Below are 18,966 nucleotides of genomic sequence, written 5' to 3'. Positions count from 1 at the left end.
GTAGCATTGGCTACTTATTGGGCACTTAGGTGCGAGATTCCAATGTATCCGATGGTATTCCAAGTGTCCAATGGGTAAATTATCGAGTAACTAGACGAAAAACCCGAGGGGTAAGTCAATGAGAAGAATAAGTATATGGTTATGTTATGAGATAGTACAGGTACATACTCAAAACTCATGAGCATTAAACTTGGTATGTGGTAAGAATGCAAATGAATGAATTATGTCATGAGAATGATTTTCTATAATGACTTGTGATTATAGGTTTATATTTAGGACGTAAAAATATATGGTGAATTCGATTGAGAATCATGTGTAAGGCTTTTAGGCCAAATTGAATTGAGACACGATATGCTTATTCTTTTAATGTTTTGATTCAATGGATAATGAAAAGAGAGAAAGACCGACATAAAAACCTAATAAAAATGGATATGAAAGTTTGGATAGCTAAGAGTTTTGGACCATTGAATGATGTTAATCTATATAAATATACATAATTAATATGCACTTTTATTATGAATGTTGAAATGATTTATCAAGTGTTGAAGTGTTTTATTATGAGAGTTTATGTTAGACAGGACAAATTTATGTTTATAGATTAAAAGATGAGCATTACAATTGATTAATGTGTAACCATGAGAACATATTGATGAAATTGGTAAATGCATGTAAATGATTCGCTTATTATTTTCATACGGACTTACTAAGCTATATAGCTTACCCCCTGTTCTTTCCCACCTCTCATAGGTTTATTCAGCTAGCTCAGGTTGGAGATCTTCAGAGATTCTATCACACTAGCAAGCTATCATTTGGGGTATAAGTGAATGTAAATATGTTAAGTCTATGGCATGTATAGGGACTTAGTCATTTTATGTATGTGTCATTATGATATGGCCAAATGAATTGTCATTTTATGTATGTGTCATTATGATATGGCCAAATGTATTGGCTTGTAATGAATAAGGATTTGATTTGGTATGTAGCCATATAAATTGGCTTATATTGGCTAATGGGTTGCAAGTATATTAATTACTCATATGCCTATGCCAATGTCATTGTGTGATGTTGTTAATAATGGTATGTCAATGAAAGTTAGTACAAGAGAATCATGAAAGAGTAAAATTAGTATTAAAATAGTTTTGGACAGTAGCAGTAGTATAACTTTTAAAAATCATAAAAAATTTTGGAAATAAAATTAGAGGTTGAATAAAATATGAAATTAAATCCTATTGAGTCTAGTTTTACATAGAAGAAATGGTGTAAGCAAAAGAATTTCATTTTAAGAGATATTTGAATTTTTATGAGACAAGGTTAGAATAATTTTGGGTTTCCCTGTTCTGAATTTGGAAAATCATTAAAAATTGTATAGAAATACTTGGGGGTTAAAATTTATATGTTTAAATTATTAATGAGTCTATTTTCAAGAGAAAAAAATGGGAACATCATCCAAATCCCGTACTAAGAGATAATTAATTTTTAGTGAAGAAAGGTCGAAACTATCAAACTGCAGAACAGGGATGAATTTCAAGAATTAACTGTACTTATTGGATAAGCCATAAATTCTAAAAACTTTGTGGTAGGAAGATATTTGAGTCTAGTTTCATAAAAATCAAGCAGATATTAATTTAGAGTTCTTTAGCTCAAGATATAAATAATTTAATGACTATGACTCAAGTGGATAGTTTTGTTATGAACAGTAAATAATTGTTTTGATATGTTTAAGCCTTGATTATGGTTGTGTTGGTAGCTTAATTGTGCCATGTTTGCTAGTACAAATCTTCGATGAGGAAAATCTAGAACACGCAAATGAAAATCAAATAGAAGAAGAAATAGGTCAAGGCTCCAAGGCGTGTATCGAGCCACTATCTTTAAGGTTATATTTGCCCCCACCTATCTTTGGTGTGCAAATGAGTTCCAAGCAAATTAACCTCGAGGATATAATGAAGCCAATGACTATTTGCGTTTTGCACTGACGAAAATAGCCCACTACACATTAAGCAATGTATGACAAGAAACTCAATTTCTATAAAAGATTTCTACAGTAATACTTTATAGAATAATCTAATAATATTAAAAAACGAAGGAAGGAAAGAAAGAATATTAGAATTTGTTGGTATGATTTCCAAATGAAATCTCATTCCTATTTATAGAATTTTCATGTCTCTATATAGAGACATCTTTCATCAATAAGTGTCTTTCTGAATAATAATGTCTTTAAAATAAACACATAATTATTCATTTAATTATAACTATTCAAATAAAATTATTTAAATAGTTATAATTCTTTTCAAAAATCAAACAATATAATCTTTTGATTAATTACACCCATTCATTTATAGTTATTGGAACACTATAAATATTTGAAAATGTTCCAACAATCTCCCCCTATTTTCAAAATATTTTAGATTTTGATATTTTTGGAAATCAATTTGCATAAATGAAGGTATCTTATGATTGAACCTTCACTTAGTAAAAACATGTTAAAGTTAATCGAAATTGTATGGTAGACTAACCTTTGAACCAACTATTTCATTTGATTAACCGAACACATCTCACATAATGATTTCAACATCGATCAATACATAGTATTTAGGGACACTATTATGGCAATGTGTCTGTGTCCTCTTTTCATGAGTGCTATCAGAGCCAAGCCCTTGAGCTCCTAGAAGCAGCCACACTTTCACTCACATAGGTAGATCCCATCAATAGTTAACACTCTAACATATCATGAGTGCTGTTAGAGCCAAGCCTTTGAGCTTCTAGCACTTTAATCTTAGGATGGATTTATTTATAGTTCTAACAGTCACATACTAATTATGTACTTTGTCTCATTGAACTCAAGACTTGACGTTATACCAAGTGTTGAGTCGAGTTTCCATCATGGGTGACTCTAATTAATGGGCTTGAGTCCCATCCCTTTTAAGGTCCTTTTTACTGCATCGCTAGCAAGACTTTTTGTCAAAGGATCCGCCAAATTTTCACTTGACCTCACATAACTAATAGTGATCACTCCATCAGAGATTAATTGTCAGACATAACTATGTCTTAATCCAATATGTCTAGACTTTCCATTATATACTTGGCTATATGCCTTTGCTAGAGTAGCCTCATTATCACAACGGATAGAAATAGGTGAAATTGGCTTAGGCCATAAAGGTACATCATAAAGCAAATTTCTTAACCATTCTGCTTCTTTAGATGCAACAGCTAATGCAATAAATTCTGCTGCCATGGTAGAATTAGTAATACATGTTTGTTTCTTGGAACCCCAAGAAATGGCTCCTCCACCAAGAATGAAAATCCATCCACTAGTAGATGCATGATCTTTCAAACTTGTAATCCAACTAGCATTCGAATACCCTTCTAGAACTAGAGGATATCCATTATAACACAATCCATAGTTAATAGTTTTCTTTAAGTACCTATGTACTCTATTCAAAGCTTGCCAATGCAAACTACTTGGATTACTTGTGTACCTATTCAATTTTGCAACAGCATATGCAATTATCTGGTCTTGTACAAGTCATTATGTACATAAGACAACCAATTAGACTTGCATATTTCAATTGATCAATTTTCCTACCAACATTAGATACTAATTTTATTTGAGGATCCATAGGTGTAGATGCTGGTATACAGTTGAAAAGATCAAACTTTTTAAGCACCTTTTCAATGTAATGTGATTGTGATCCATAGGTGTAGATGCTGGTATACAGTTGAAAAGATCAAACTTTTTAAGCACCTTTTCAATGTAATGTGATTGTGATAAAGCTATAGTGCTTTCATCTCAGGTTATTTTAATCCTAAGAATAACATCTGTTACACCCATATGCTTCATAGCAAAGTTTTTTGACAAGAATTTTTTTGTGTTTTCTATTTGTTCCAAATTCGTGCCAAAAATGAGCATGTCATCTACATATAAGCAAATTATGACACATTTTCCATTTTTAGATTTGCTATATATGCACTTATTAGATTCATTTATTTTATAGCCATTAGCTAAAACAACATTGTCAAACTTTTGGTGCCATTGTTTTGGTGCTTGTTTAAGTCCATATAAAGATTTAACAAGCTTACATACCTTATGCTCTTGTCCTGGAACAACAAATCCTTCCGGTTGTTCCATGTACAATTCCTCTTCCAATTCACCAGTTAAAAATGCAGTTTTAACATCCATTTGGTGAACATCTAAATCATATATAGAGGTAAGTGATATTAAGAGTCTAATTGTAGCAATTCTTGCTACTGGAGCATAGGTATCAAAGTAATCAATACCTTGTTTTTGTGTAAAACCTTTGGCTACCAACCTTGCTTTAAACTTATCAATGGTTCCATCGACCTTCATTTTCTTTTTGAAGATCCATCCTATTGGTTTGGAACCCGGTGGAAGATCAACTAAGATCCAATTTTGATTTCCCATTATTGAATCCATCTCATCATTTATTGTTTTTTTCCAAAAAGCAGAGTCTTGAGGTTTCATTCCCTTTGCAAATGTAATAGGATCAGATTCTGTATTATAACAATAAGGTATCTTATTGCATATACTTTCACCTTTTCCTTCTACAAGAAACATAATGAAATCTGGTCCAAAATATTTGACCTTTTTAATCCTCTTACTTCTTCTTAATTCTTGACAAGATTCATCATTATTATCAATTTGTTCCAATGGAATCTCATTCTCATTTGAAGAATGAATCAATTGTTGTGGCTGTAATTGTCTTGATATAGAATTCAATCTATTTTCATCAAAAATACCATCTCTTGATTCAATAACAGTATTAATTGAAATTGAATCATTTGGTTCAATTACCATGAACCTATATGCCTTGCTATTATGTGCATATCCTATAACTATGCATTCAATTCCTCTTTGACCTAACTTCTTACGTTTAGGTGTTGGAACTTTGACAATAGCTCTACAACCGCAAACCTTCAAATAATTAAGGTTTGGTTTCCTTTTCTTCCATTGTTCATAATGGGTTATTTTAGTTTCCTTATTAGGAACTCTATTCAATATATGACAAGCTGTTAGAACAGCTTCTCCCCAAAAACCTTGTCCAAGACCTGAATATGATAACATTGAATTTACCATTTCAGTCACGACTCTATTTTTTCTTTCAGCTACACCATTTTTGTTGTGGTGTGTAAGTGGCTGAAACTTGATGGACAATCCCAGTGGATTCAAAATAACTTGTATTATAGTATTCTCCACCTCTATCCGATCTTAAGCACTTGATAAATGATTCACACTAAAGTTCAACTTCAAATTTATAAACTTTAAATTTATTAAGTGTTTCATCTTTTGAATGTAATAAATATACATAACAATATCTAGAACAATCATTAATAAAAGTAACAAAATATTTCTTTCCAGCTAATGTAAGAGTATTATGCATGTCACATAAATTACTATGTACCAAATCAAGCAATTTTGTTTTCCTTTTACCCTTAGGGAAAGGGTTTCTTGTAATTTTAGTCAACATACATGTATTGCATTTTCCAATATTATTATTAAAAATAGGAATTAAATCTAACTTATATATGTCATTCAATTTCCTATAATTCAAATGACCTAATCTATAATGCCATAAACAAAAGATTCAATCATATAAGTAGAAATAGTATTATTGTTATTAATTATATTTAGTTTGAACATACTCTTATACATATACACTTTCCCTACAAAAATTCCTCCCTTAGACAAAATAAACTTATTTGCCTCAAAAACAAGTTTGAAACCAAACTTATTTAACAGACTTCCAGACACTAAATTCTTTCTAACTTCTAGTACATAATATACATCATTTAAGGTTAAAACCTTTCCAAAAGTGGATTTTAGTTCAATAGACCTTTTGCCTTTGATTGCTGTGGTGGAAGAATTTCCCATGTACAAGACATTGTCATTTTCACATTGTGTGAACTTTGTGAACATGCTTTTGTCTTTGCACACATGTTTGGTTGCTCTGGTATCAATCCACCATGTATTATCATCTTGTGCCATATTAATTTCAGATATCATTACAACGAACTTTTCGTTATTATCAGCCTTAGAAGATGATTTCTTCTTTAAAAATCGACATTCATTCTTGAAATGTCCCGACTTACCACAATGATAGCATGAGCCCTTTTGTTTCTTTTTGAACTTAGGTGCTCTATCAGTCTATTTTAACTTTCTCTTGAATGGTTTAGTAGTCTATACTTCCTCCATAACATGCACTTTGGCATTTTCAGAATTTAGATTCTAATCTTGCTTTCGATATTCTTCTTCAATACGAAGATGATTTGCCAAAGCCTCAAGAGATATTTCCTCTTTCTTATGTTTTAGACTTCTTTTAAAGTCTTTCCAAGATGGAGGAAGTTTGTCTATTATGGAAGATACAACAATCATTTGATCCATTTTCATATCATATTGCTTGAATTGATTCAACATCTTTTTAATATCACGGAATTGTTCCATAACAGAACGACCATCAACTATTTGATAATTATTGAAAAGACTGACAAGAAATTTCTTACTTGTAACATCCTCAGTCATGTATCTTGTCTCCAATTTGTCCCATAATTCTTTAGCGGTGACCTCGTTTTGGTAGCTGTCAAATAAACCATCAGATAAACTGTAATATCCCGAATTAAGGCCTAATCGAAATAGTGGTTTCGTGACCACAAATTTGAGATAGAAATAATTATTTTATAATTATTTTGAGGTTTATGATAAGATTGCATGATTGTGTGAAAATTTCGTGACAGAATTCTATGCATAAAGTGCTTAAGTTGAGATTAGGGACTAAATCGAATAATTTGTAAAAATTTAGTATGAAATTGCTTTGGAATATTAATGAGGAGGTCTTAAATAGCAATTTGACCAATTTCTAAAATTTTGGACAAAAATGGGCTTGTACATAAAAATTTTCAAAGAAAGGTATTAAGGGTATTTTAGTCTTTTTGTAATTAAAATTAATTAAAAGGGAAAATAAGGCCATAATGTGTTCATCTTCTCCATGCCTTGGCCGAATCTTACCTCTCTCCATAGCTAGGGTTTCTTCAACTTCCAAGCTTCATAGTAAGTGATTTCAAGCCCCGTTTTTAATGATTTTTATGTTTTTGAAATCCCGGTAGCTCGAATTAACTTATGCTAGCAATAATTCAACCTAGGGTTCATATACCAATAGGTGAAATTTGTGTATTTTGGTGTTTTATGATAGAATATGAAGTTTTAAATTATGTTAGACAACTTGGGCTACTCGGTTTTAAGTGAAAACGAGAAAAATGGCTTAATCGGTAAAAATACCTAATAGTCATAAGTACATGTTAGAGTGTGAATTTGATGTTTCCATAGAAGGGAAAAATGATCAGCATGTCATAAAACATAAGAAAATAGGGTGAGGTTTAATTTACGAGCCTTGGGGAAAAATTGCAAATATGTGAAAGTTTAGGGGCAAAATGGTAATTTTGCCAAAGTTCGTACTAAGGGTTGTTTTGATGAATGTATGTATTAAATAAAATTAATTTGGCATTATAGATCAAGAGAAACGAGATTCAAGTCGCGATCGAGGGAAGAACAAAGTTTACGAGGAATAGGCTCGATTGCTAATATTTTGTATCGAGGTAAGTTAATGTGTAAATAAGGTAACATAATTTTTATTTTAAGTGATTTAATGATATTTGTATGATATGATATTTATTATCATGAAATATCGTGCTTTGTGAATTATTATTTGGTAATACGCAAATTATGTGAATAATTTAATAAGTATGAGATGTTAGCAAATATCGATTTCTATATTTCGAAGAAGGAGATCGAAATGTGTAAATGAAAAGAATCCCGTTTGAACCTTGGGAATAGATTAGGGTACAAGTGACATGTCACTAGGATGGTTGAGTTCCGAACTCGTTGAGTTGAGTCTGAGTTCGTGAGATGTAACTAGGCATCCGAGCTCATTGAGTTGAGTCCGAGTTCACTTATAGATGTGAACGCCCGAGCTCGTTGAGTTGAGTCCGAGTTCGTTTATGGGCGGGTTACATGGTAGCTTGGCTACATAGATTTTAAAAGCTATTGAGCTTGTTTAGCTATGAGTATAGCACTTATGTGCACATTATCCGTGTATCCGAAATCATATTCCGATGTGTTCAACGGGAGATCTCTAATAGAATAAGGAGAATGCCTAATACGAAGGTGACATGTTGGTAAGTGTGATGAATAAGAAAATTTGACAGGTATGTGTTTAAACCCTCGGGTTGAGAACTTAGTATGATGAAATTGTAGTAAGATATTAAATGCAAATATAACATGAATGTCTTGGTGTTGTTTATGCAAACAATGTTTATGTTGAATGGCATGATTATGTTACTTGTTATTTGCATGTGAACTTACTAAGCATTTATGCTTACTCCCTCCTTTTTCCTTCATTGTAGTTTTGACAAGCCGGCTTGAGAATCGGGATAGGTCGAAGGCTTGTTCACACTATCCGAAGACCTAAATTGGTACAATGGCTTGTATATTTTGAGTGTGGCATGTATAGCAATATACTCACTTTGTATAAATGATCATATGATATGGTTATGGTTTGGTAAGAAAAGGGTTTGTAAATGATTAGCTATTGGAATGGCTAATCAAGTTTATATATGATAACATGTATGCTTTATGTCTTAACTAAACCATGAAAATCATTGGAATGGTAAAATTGGCCATAAAATAGAGTCATACAACAGCAGTGATGTGAATTTGAAAAATCACTAAAAATAGTAGAAATGGAATTAAATGATGAATAAGTTATGAAATTAAATCTTTATGAGTATATTTTCATATGGATGGAACAAAATAGGTAAATGAGTTATATTTTATGAGATATTTAAGTTTATTTTATGAGATATTTAAGTTTTGGTGGAATAGGGTCATAGTGGTCTCTAAATCCCCTATTCTGAATTTAAAAAATTCACCAAAAATTGTACAAAAATAATTAGGAATTTTTCCTTACATGTATGAAATCCTTATTGAGTCTAGTTTTATGAGAAACAAACGGCATAATCATTGAAACTCTGTACAGGGAGATATCTGATGTAATACGTAGGGGACAGAGTAGTCGAACCCTGAAACAGGGGAGACTTTAACTAATAAACTGTACTAACTGGCTTGACCAAAAATTCTAGAAAAACATTTAGTAGATAGATATGAGTCTAGTTTCAAGAAAAATTTATGAATCTTAATTTCGAGTTTGGGAACTCGAGATATGAATTTTTAAGCAACTGTGACGCAGTTGGCCAGCTTGTCTGGAATTTTTAAAAATAAATTGTTTGAGCTGTTTAATTAATGAATTAAGTTTAGTAACATCTCAAGCTCGACTCTGGCGACGGTCTCGGGCGTGAGGGCGTTACATAAACCATTCAATATGTGACCCATGCACATCTAATCAGCATTGTCCCATTTTTGCCTTTCTCGAGTTTCAGCAACAGATTCATTTTCAGTTTCGTCAGGTCTTGGAATATCAAAAACATAAGCAATCTTCAAAGTTGATAATAAGAAGTGCATCTTTTTTGCCATCGTCGAAAATTGCCACCATCAAACCGATCAAGTTTGACAAAATTGGAAGTGTGACAGCCCAAAATTGACCCTAGTCGGAATGTGGTTTCGGGACCACAAAACCGAGGCATAAAAATAATTTAAAATTTATTTTGATGCCTATAATATGTGTGTGCTCATGTGTGACATTTCTTGATGATTGATTTAGTGTTATAAAGGTGAATTTCACTAGAAGGGACTTAGTAGTGAACTTTGAAAGTACGATAGGGAAATGTGTGATGACTAATTAAAGCATGCATGCAAAACAATGGACTTGCATGTCAAATTCCCCTTTTTATAGCTAGTGGCCGGCCATGACAAGGAATTATGGGCAAAAATCATGTCATGAAACATGTTTGGTAAGTGGGTTATGTTTGAATGAATAGAATAAGGAGTATGGAATAAAAAAAAATGTGTCTGTGAAGGCTCCTTTCCCCCATTGCCGTGTAACTAAGAAAGAAAAACAAAAAATTGTTCATCTTTTCCTCCTTCTTTTGGCCGAAAATTCTAAGAGGAAGAAGAGATTTTTGCTTCATTTTCTTTGTTTAGAAGAGATCTAGAAGGAGATTTGGCTAAACTTGCATCAAGATTAAGGTATGTATGAGGTTGTGTTATGAGTTTCATGCATGTTTGAGTTGCTAACTTGATGTTCATGTTAGCCATGGTTCAAATCCTTGTTATGCCATGGAAATGGTATTTGGCCAAAGTTGTTATTGTGTTAAAGCCATTGCATGCTAAATGTGAAGCTTGCTAATGATGCATGCAATGATGGATTGTCTACTCTTGAAATTTCTTTGTAGCAATCTTGAGTGAGACATTGAGTTTTCTTTTGTTTAACCATGACCGAAGTTGAAAGGGGCATGATTGTGATGTATTCGCCATGAAGCATTCATGAGCATGGTTTATGCTTCTTGCATGTTAGTTAAAATTTGTGCTTTGGATGGTTATGGACACCTTGAAATTGCCTTGCACCTATATGTGTATATATGTTTGCACATGATATTTTGGTGATGAAGAAAGTGATAAATATGTTTGTTTAAAGAAGAAATTTGTTGAAGAATGTTGTGAAATTTGCATGTACATTCGGCCTAGTACATGTATAGGGTGAAAAACCTTGAAATTATTTTTGATTTTGTGTATTTATGACCATGTATAATCGGCCACATGAGTAATTTGAGCACTTGATGTTATGTTAAAATTCTTGAGCTTAAATATATGGATGTATGTATATGTGGCCATATAATGGCGTTTTGGTTCAAAGGTTGAATGATAAATTATAATAAAGTGAGATGATATGAGATGCCGAATGTGATTGACTAGTAAACATTATTGAGAAAATATTGAATACTTCTACTTGTATTCGTTAAGCTCAAGAGCAAAGGGAGCTAAATCCGATAAAGGGAAGGAAAAAGTGATCGAATAGCCGTTGAAGGCGTTCGACAACATCCGAGGTAAGTCCTCAAGAAATGACCCTACTCGAATTATGTGAAATGAAATATGGATGTGTAATGATTATTGATTTATGTGTGTATGAGTATTTGAATGATACCGGGCTAAGTCCCAAGGCGATTATGCAAGTGATATGTTTGTGTTTGAGCCTTAGTAACGAAAATGAAACATGGATGTGTAATGATTATTGATGTATGTGTGTGCATGAGCAATTGAATGATATCCGGCTAAGTCCCAAGACATTTATGCTAGTAATTATATCCGGTTAAGACCAAGGCCATTGTGCTAGTGACTACATCCGGCTAAGACCAAGGCATTCGTGCAAGTTGTTAAATCCGGCTAATACCAAGGCATTTGTGCAAGTCGTTCTATCCGGGCTAAGACCAAGGCATTCGTGCATGTGGTTATATCCGGTTGTATTCCGAAGAAGCTTGGGCTGGAGGTGAGCGTTGGTTGCTGTAATAAATTTAATTAGTACGCTCGAAAAGTCCAAAGGATAAGGTATGTTTATATGTGCATTGGAAAAGTCGATATGTTTGAGTAACATTCGCTCAATCGACTAACGAGTTTTCAGCTATTGAATTGGTTGATATCTTGTGAAAGTATATAATGATGAAGTGCGAAGTAAGTATGATTATGTGAATGTGTATTAATGAAATGATTCATTTGGCTATGTGAATGTAATGCTTTAGTTAAAACTGATTTTATTGCTTGAGACTTACTAAGCATAAAAAAATGCTTACCCGCTGCTTTGGCTCTCTGTTTTATAGATTTTGCTCGTTAGCGATCGGATTCGGGATCATTAAAGTCGAAGTCATCTACACTATCAAAGCCTCCATTTTGGGTATAATTTTGGTTGAACTTTGAAATGGCATGTATAGGACTACCCTATTGTAGAAGGTCATGTACCTTTCGGTTTTATGTAAGCTTGGATAACCATGCGAAAATGGCTTATATACGTTGTTAGTATGATTCTATAATCGTTTGTATGATGATCATTATGGGGTATGGAATGGTTTTGAAAAGATTAGCCATTGGAATGGTTAATCATGATCACACTTGTGCTATGTATGCAAAAAGGGCCAATTGAATCGTGGAAATCATGAAATAGGTAAAGGTTACCTTGAAAACAGATGCTGGCAGCAGCAGTGGTGTGGTTTTGAAAAATCACCAAAATTTGTAGGAATGGTATTAAATAGTGAATAAGTTATGTAAATGAACCTTGATGAGTCTACTTTCATATGGAAGAAACAAAACGGTCATAGGAGTTACATGTTAAGAGATATTAAAGTTATTGTGAGACAGGGCCAGAACGGTTTCTGGGTCCCCTGTCGCGACTTTAAAAATTTTCTATAAATTATCCAGAAAGAATTAGAAGTCATGCCTTATATGTGCAGATTCCATTTTGAGTCTAGTTTCATTAGAAACAAACGGAACCAGTATTAAAGCCCTGTACAGATAGATATTCAAGTTGTAACGTGCGAAGGTCAGAGCAGTCGATCCCTGTAACATGGGTGACTTTAACTAATAAACTGTACCAATTGGCCCGACCAAAAACTCTAGAAATAAATCCATGGAAGGATATATGAGTCTAAATTCAGGAAAAATTTACGGAATCAGTTTCTGAGTTTTGAAACTCGAGATATGATTTTTAAGGAGACAGTGACGCAGTTTTCCAGCCTGTCTGGAAATGCCAAATTGGTCGGTGCTTTAAGAGGATTTAGCTCGTTAACCCCTCGCGTCCGACACCGGCGATGGTCTCGGGTTCGGGGTGTTACAGGAAGCCAACTCCTTTAGTGTTCCACTTTCATGAGTTGTAGTAGTCATCATGAAATATAATCTTAAAATTGTTAGTACAAATCTCCGGTGAGGAAAATCTCAAACACACGAACGGAACTTGAGCAGAAGAAGAAATAGGACAAGGCTCCAAGGCGTGTATCAAGCCACTATCTTTAAGGTTATATTCGCCCCCACCTATCTTCGGTATGCAAATGAGTTCCAAGCAAATTAACCTTAAGGATACAATGAAGCCAATGACTATTTGCGTTTTGCACTGACGAGAATAGCCCACTACACATTGAGTAATGTATGACAAGAAACTCAATTTTTATAAAGGATTTCTACAGTAATACTTTATAGAATAATATAATAATATTAAAAAAAGAAGGAAGGAAAGAAAGAATATTAGAATTTGTTGGTATGATTTCAAAATGAAATCTCATTCCTATTTATAGAATTTTCATGTCTCTTCATAGAGACATCTTTCATCAATAGGTGTCTTTCTAAATAATAATGTCTTTAAAATAAACACATAATTATTCATTTAATTATAACTATTCAAATAAAATTATTTAAATAGTTATAATTCTTTTCAAAAATCAAACAATATAATCTTTTGATTAATTACACTCATTCATTTATAGTTATTGGAACATTATAAATATTTGAAAATGTTCCAACAATGTTAAATGCCATTGAAAGTGTGTATGTGAGTGTGCAATTAAGGGTGGAAAATGGCTTGGTAAATAGCCATTTTCTTGGCCACACGGACAGAGATACGGCCGTGTGTCTCAGCCGTGTGAAGGACACGACCGTAGCACATGGGCGTGTGACTTGGCCGTGTGACCCTATTTCGATTGATGACGTCATAAACAGAGAGTTACAGAAGCTGAGGACACAGGCGTGTCCCAAGCCACACGGGTGTGTGTGACCACACGGCCTACCCATACGGGCGTGTGACTCCTATTTTGAGGAAAAATTTTCTAAGTGATATGAAAGTTCTGAAAGTTCTCGGTTTAGTCTCGAACCACACCCATTGTATATTTTGGGCCTCGAGGACCCATATAAAGGACAGTATGCATGTGAATGAAAAGTTTTAAATTTGGACTGACATCCATGTCTTGATTTTGTACGAATGCTTGTGTTTATGTCCGGTAATGCCTCGTAACCTGTCCCGGTGTCGGATACGGGTTAGAGGTGTTACAGTACTTATATTTCATTCCCAGGAATTCACTACCTATGTTCATTGTTGTACAGAATCTCACTAAGTTCATTTCAACTTACAATTGTATTGTCTTGGATGTAGGATCAAATTTTTGGAGTCGTAGTGGAGGGACCAAGCCAAACACCGCTAGCATAGCGCGATGGGTGCGGTAGCCATATCATGCATATAATGGGGCACCCTTAAAGACCACATCTCAGGTATTACATCGATTATGTCTGTGTTAAAGTCTTCAATAAAATTTTGTAAATAACTGTTAGGTTTAATGCGATATCCAATTAATTTGTAAGAACTTATTCTTTGTATGATATGAGTTATAGTAAAACTGATATTTAGATATTTGTTATTGCCTAGGTACATGAATAAATCAGTTAGAAATTTTGATAAGTTATACAATTTGATTGTGGCATTCGGTACTCAAACCCAACAATTGGGTCGGGTTCGGGGTGTTACAAGCAATGCTCTTGCTCCCAATCAAAGATAGCAACAACAACCTCCAACACTTGAGATGCCACTAAGTCCCGAGGGGCTAGCTTGAGAGGCATTCTTCTAGATGATGAACCAATGATTTCATATTACATATGATGATTTAATTTTAACTTATTTTGGTTGTTTTGATAATTTTTTTCAAGTATTGCTAGTAAATTTTTTTGGGAGCATAAAATTATGTAGTTATGCAACAATTTGTACTACCAAACATAATGTAGAAAATTATGATGTAATTACAACCTGTCAACCTAACATGCCTAAATAAATAGAAATCCTTGTAATTACAAAAAGGTGTAAGAATTACATTAGTAATTGCAGTTTCATTTAATTGTTTTATGGTGTCGAAACACACTCTAAGTTGAAAATTTTACTCGTATCCTGGAAATTAAAGAAAGAAAAGTACAGTATAAAGATCCTCGATAAAGTAAAGTACAAAAGCAGGGAATCAACTATTGTACAAATAGTTTAGCTTCCAAGATTACTAGGTGTGAAGAGATTTTTTACTCCTTTGAGAGAAGTCTTCAAAGTGGCATATGCCTGGAGTCAACGAATCCCTAAACACATTTGGTATTATTTCCGGTGAAGGTTTTGTCTCCCAACTTCAACAAGAGCCCGAGTGCCTAAGGTTGCTTGAAGATGCGGTGAGTTCAACCCTATATTGAATAGGGAATGGGCTCATGTGGTAGCATAGCTGCAAAAAAGTTCCTTATATGCTCTAGGGCATGGGTCCAAATCCTACTAGGCTCAAATGCTCATATTTTTGTGGTAGGTGGAAGCGCACTACGCATGATCAGTCTCGATGAGGTGCTCTCCCTTTATTGAACCCACAACCTCTTTAGGTAGCCTTAGGCACTTAGGCTCCCGTCATAGTCGAGAGACAAAACCCTCCACCAAGGAAAATACATAACATGTTGAGGGGTTCACCAACTCTTGACGGATAACACTTCAAAGACTTCTCAAGGAGTCAAAAATCCCTCAACACTAAGAAAAGTTGGAATTGAGAATGTCAAACCTAACAGATTATATTGTAATATAGCCAAGCTGCTCTGCAAATTTCAGTAAACCCAATATACCTTGAATGGGCAAAACATATAGAAATCGACAATCACTTTGTAAAAGAGAAAAAGTTTAAGAAGGTTTCGTTCAAACTCAGCATGTGCCCACCAAAGAACAACTCGCGGATGTTATGACAACAGGACTTGGAGTATAACAGCACGAATATCTTACCTCCAAGTTGGGGATGAAAGATGTTTATCACCCTTCAACTTGAAAGGGTGTGAAGAATGCTGATGTTGTATTGAAATTGGTTATAAAGTTAGTTTGTGATTAATTAACTAGTTAGCTGGTTGTTAACATTTGATCCAAGTTAGCTGTATGTATATCACATTGTCTGTCACTTTAATTAATTATCTGAATATATCATTGATATGATTATATATCCTAATTCCAGAAAAGAAAAACTACGAGTCCGAGCTTAATTTACATTGAGCTTGAAGCAGAATTTCAGTGAGGCAAATATCACTTGTCGATGAACTCAACAGCAGCTTGACCGATTCTACGTTTACCTCTCTGAACCCAGCAACCTTCATTGACATTTTTGCTTCGGAAATTTCGTCATGACTTCAAATATTCAGTGGAGAGCCCATCCCAACCGCGGCATATTCCCAACTAGGGACTCTCCTGAGCAGTAATTGTTGTAGCATAAAAGGAAAAAACTATTACCAAAGCTTCTCTCTGCATGCATACAAGGGAACTTGCAACTTCTCCCAAACTAGAATAATTTATGCATCTAAACCTTCCCTACACACACATTTACGACTTCATGTTTCCCCTACTTGTTGAGAGTAATGGTAAAGAATCGACCTGTTCATAGGTCGGGCTACTCGTCCAAGTTCGAAGGTCTATTTGAAATTTGAGAATGTTTGGGCAAAATATTAAGCTCGAAAATTGAGTTTGGATAAAAAGATTAATCTCATTCAAAATGTGGGTCGAGTTTGGATTTGAACATTCAAGGCCTAAGCCCGGCCCGATCCGTGTTTAAGTTTATAATGCTTTACTTTATGTTATTTTTATATATTACATAATTTAAAACACATTAAAAGATAAACATATACTAAATATATAATACTACTATAATATAAATATTAAAATAATGTTAAGATTACTATATAAAAATTTTCAATAAATAAAAAAATATAAATTATTAACTATTAAAATAATTTAATATAATTTTTTTTAAAATAATACAGACGACCCTAAAATGAACTTGTTTAGTCTTTTACAAATATGAGTGAATTTAGACACAATTTTAAGTCCATGTTTCAAGCTGGCCTGAGCTCGGACAAGCATAAAATATACCAATATCATATTTAGACCCGGTCCTTAAGCACTTTTAGTAAAGAACCGATAATACTGAATTTGAAGTTCCTGCTCCTTTACCAGTAACTACATACAGGATTTGAACATATAAAGTACAGTGGTTCCACAACAAAAGAAACTGATAGAGCTCATGCAAGTATATCTTCAAACGATAGAAAAGAAACGTATGAACAAATGTTCAATATGAAAATCATCCTTGTGCAATTAGAACATCAAGTTTAATCCAGACTTGCTCACAACAAAATCCATAACTAATCATTAATCCCACATACCAAACAAATGCCACTAGATTCACTGTTTTTGTAACTGTCTTGAAAGATAATTATCTTTATAATACAACAATACGGAACCTGTTTTTCTGAAAACCACAGAAATAGATGTTACAACAAAGTATCTACCGCAAGAGAACAACTACATCACATACATGATGTGAAAGCTCGTTCCTAGTTGCACAAATCAAGTATCAAAACCAGAATAGATGCCACTTTCCCGGAGCAACCTCTTCTCTTCTTCAACGTAATTCTTCCCCCTACTAGCCTGACCAAGTTCTCTTTTCCGCTTCTCCTTCTGTGAAAAGGAAACATTCTGTTTCTCTTTCCGAGTTTGTGCATTAACCAGCTCCTCTGCATCCAATATTGCGGCTCTAGTTTTCTGTCTGTCCTTGAAAGATTCTTTAATCTCCCTGATTTCACTGCTTTCTCTGCCAGTTGACCAAGACCAGTCTGGCTTCTCTTTTGGAGGAGGTACATTTAGGACAGATAACCCTCCCTTATAGCCATGTCGCTTCAATGCTTCAAAATCCAACGCAGCACTTTTTTGTTTCCTAGATTTTGCTGTACATACGCAGCTAAAGACAGTAAACCAGGTATGCCTTTTCTTTTAGTCAAAAAATCAAAGAACATATTTAAACTTAAAGGGACAGAACAATAAGGAAAATTCAGCAATCTATAATCATATATCAGTTTATATAAATCAAGCCTAATCAGTACAATGCTAATGGCAATATTTAGAAACATCAAGTAAACCAGCAGTCTTCAGAGTTTGTTCTCATCTAAATAATGTGACATGGTTTCGCCCCTTTGTTGCACAGTTATAAACACAAATGGCAGTACCACCCTCTAGCAAGCAAAATTATGATTCAGCTATTCAGGATAACCATAGTTTCAATAATATTTATTCTAATAAACACAAGCATTCTTCTATAATATTTATTCTAATTTACGTACCAAAAGAATCAAAATCGAGGAAGATATCCATTCCATTCAATTCAGTAAAATGTCAGAAATGAAGGAAAAGCATAAAAATGAAGGGGAAAAAAGAGGAAAGGAGAGTAAACTGTAACACCTTGGGATGAGTTCGTAGGCTTGTTGTTGGGAGGTCCATCTTCAGCTTCAGAGTCCGGATTTGAAGATGAAGATTCGTCAGAAGATGATGAATCATTTGCCTCATCATGATCATCCCATGGCATTGCCCTCTTCATCACATCAAATTTTACTGCAAGAAGACCAAAAGGAAAATTTGTTAAATTGGGACATAATTGAAAACTGAAAGAAGAAATCATAATTGCCAATAAAATCAATAAAGGACAATAAGGAAGATAAGGAACTTGCAGAATCTGATTATTATGATTGGCGACGGTTTAGGGTTTTGAGAGAAAGAGGATAATAGAAATGAAAGGTATCGTTTTCCGCAAGAGGGAGAGTATGGAGGTTTTCGGTACAAAACGGAAAAAAGAAACAAATATACAAAGCGTAAATTCCAAGAACAGTCAACAACTGTACTTCTCCATTTATTTATTTAACTTTTGAAAATTAAATATCATACTGACTTTAATTAATTAAATATCATAGTAGTCACTTTAATTATCATTAAATTAGATGATTGAAATTTTTTATTAGTTTAATAATAAATTCAGTCATTTAAGTTTAAAGTACATGAATTTGATCTTATATCTAAAAATTAATAAATTTAACCTTTAATATTTACAAAATTTGTTATTTTAGTTCTAATTCTACTAAACTTAATAAATTTATCTCTCAAAATTACAAATAATTATTAATTTAGTTATAATTTTAATATTTAAAATATATAT

At 33.5% G+C, this 18,966-nt stretch overlaps 1 protein-coding gene across 1 annotated transcript; it reads right to left on the bottom strand.

Moving 5' to 3' along the window:
• Nucleotides 1-17,103: 17,103 nt before the first annotated feature.
• On the bottom strand, nucleotides 17,104-18,657 carry LOC108468842 (uncharacterized). The gene is made up of 3 exons (XM_017769701.2): nucleotides 18,485-18,657; nucleotides 18,219-18,368; nucleotides 17,104-17,707 (listed from the first exon to the last, which is right to left on the bottom strand). Exons 2-3 carry the CDS (start codon nucleotides 18,352-18,354, stop codon nucleotides 17,331-17,333), a joined length of 513 nt encoding a protein of 170 aa, XP_017625190.1. The 5' UTR covers nucleotides 18,355-18,368; nucleotides 18,485-18,657; the 3' UTR covers nucleotides 17,104-17,330.
• Between the last annotated feature and the right edge of the window lie 309 nt (nucleotides 18,658-18,966).

This window comes from Gossypium arboreum, chromosome 8 (genome assembly GCF_025698485.1).
Source record: "Gossypium arboreum isolate Shixiya-1 chromosome 8, ASM2569848v2, whole genome shotgun sequence".
Taxonomy (NCBI): Eukaryota; Viridiplantae; Streptophyta; class Magnoliopsida; order Malvales; family Malvaceae; genus Gossypium; species Gossypium arboreum.
This window is presented reverse-complemented; position numbering and strand designations above follow the sequence as displayed.

Bases quoted from the DNA above. Each gene is read 5' to 3' on its own strand.
- LOC108468842 (XM_017769701.2), bottom strand. From the start codon at position 18,354: ATGAAGAGGGCAATGCCATGGGATGATCATGATGAGGCAAATGATTCA. The intron at 17,708-18,218 runs GTGTTACAGTTT...GCGTATGTACAG, and splicing joins GCCTACGAACTCATCCCAAG to CAAAATCTAGGAAACAAAAA.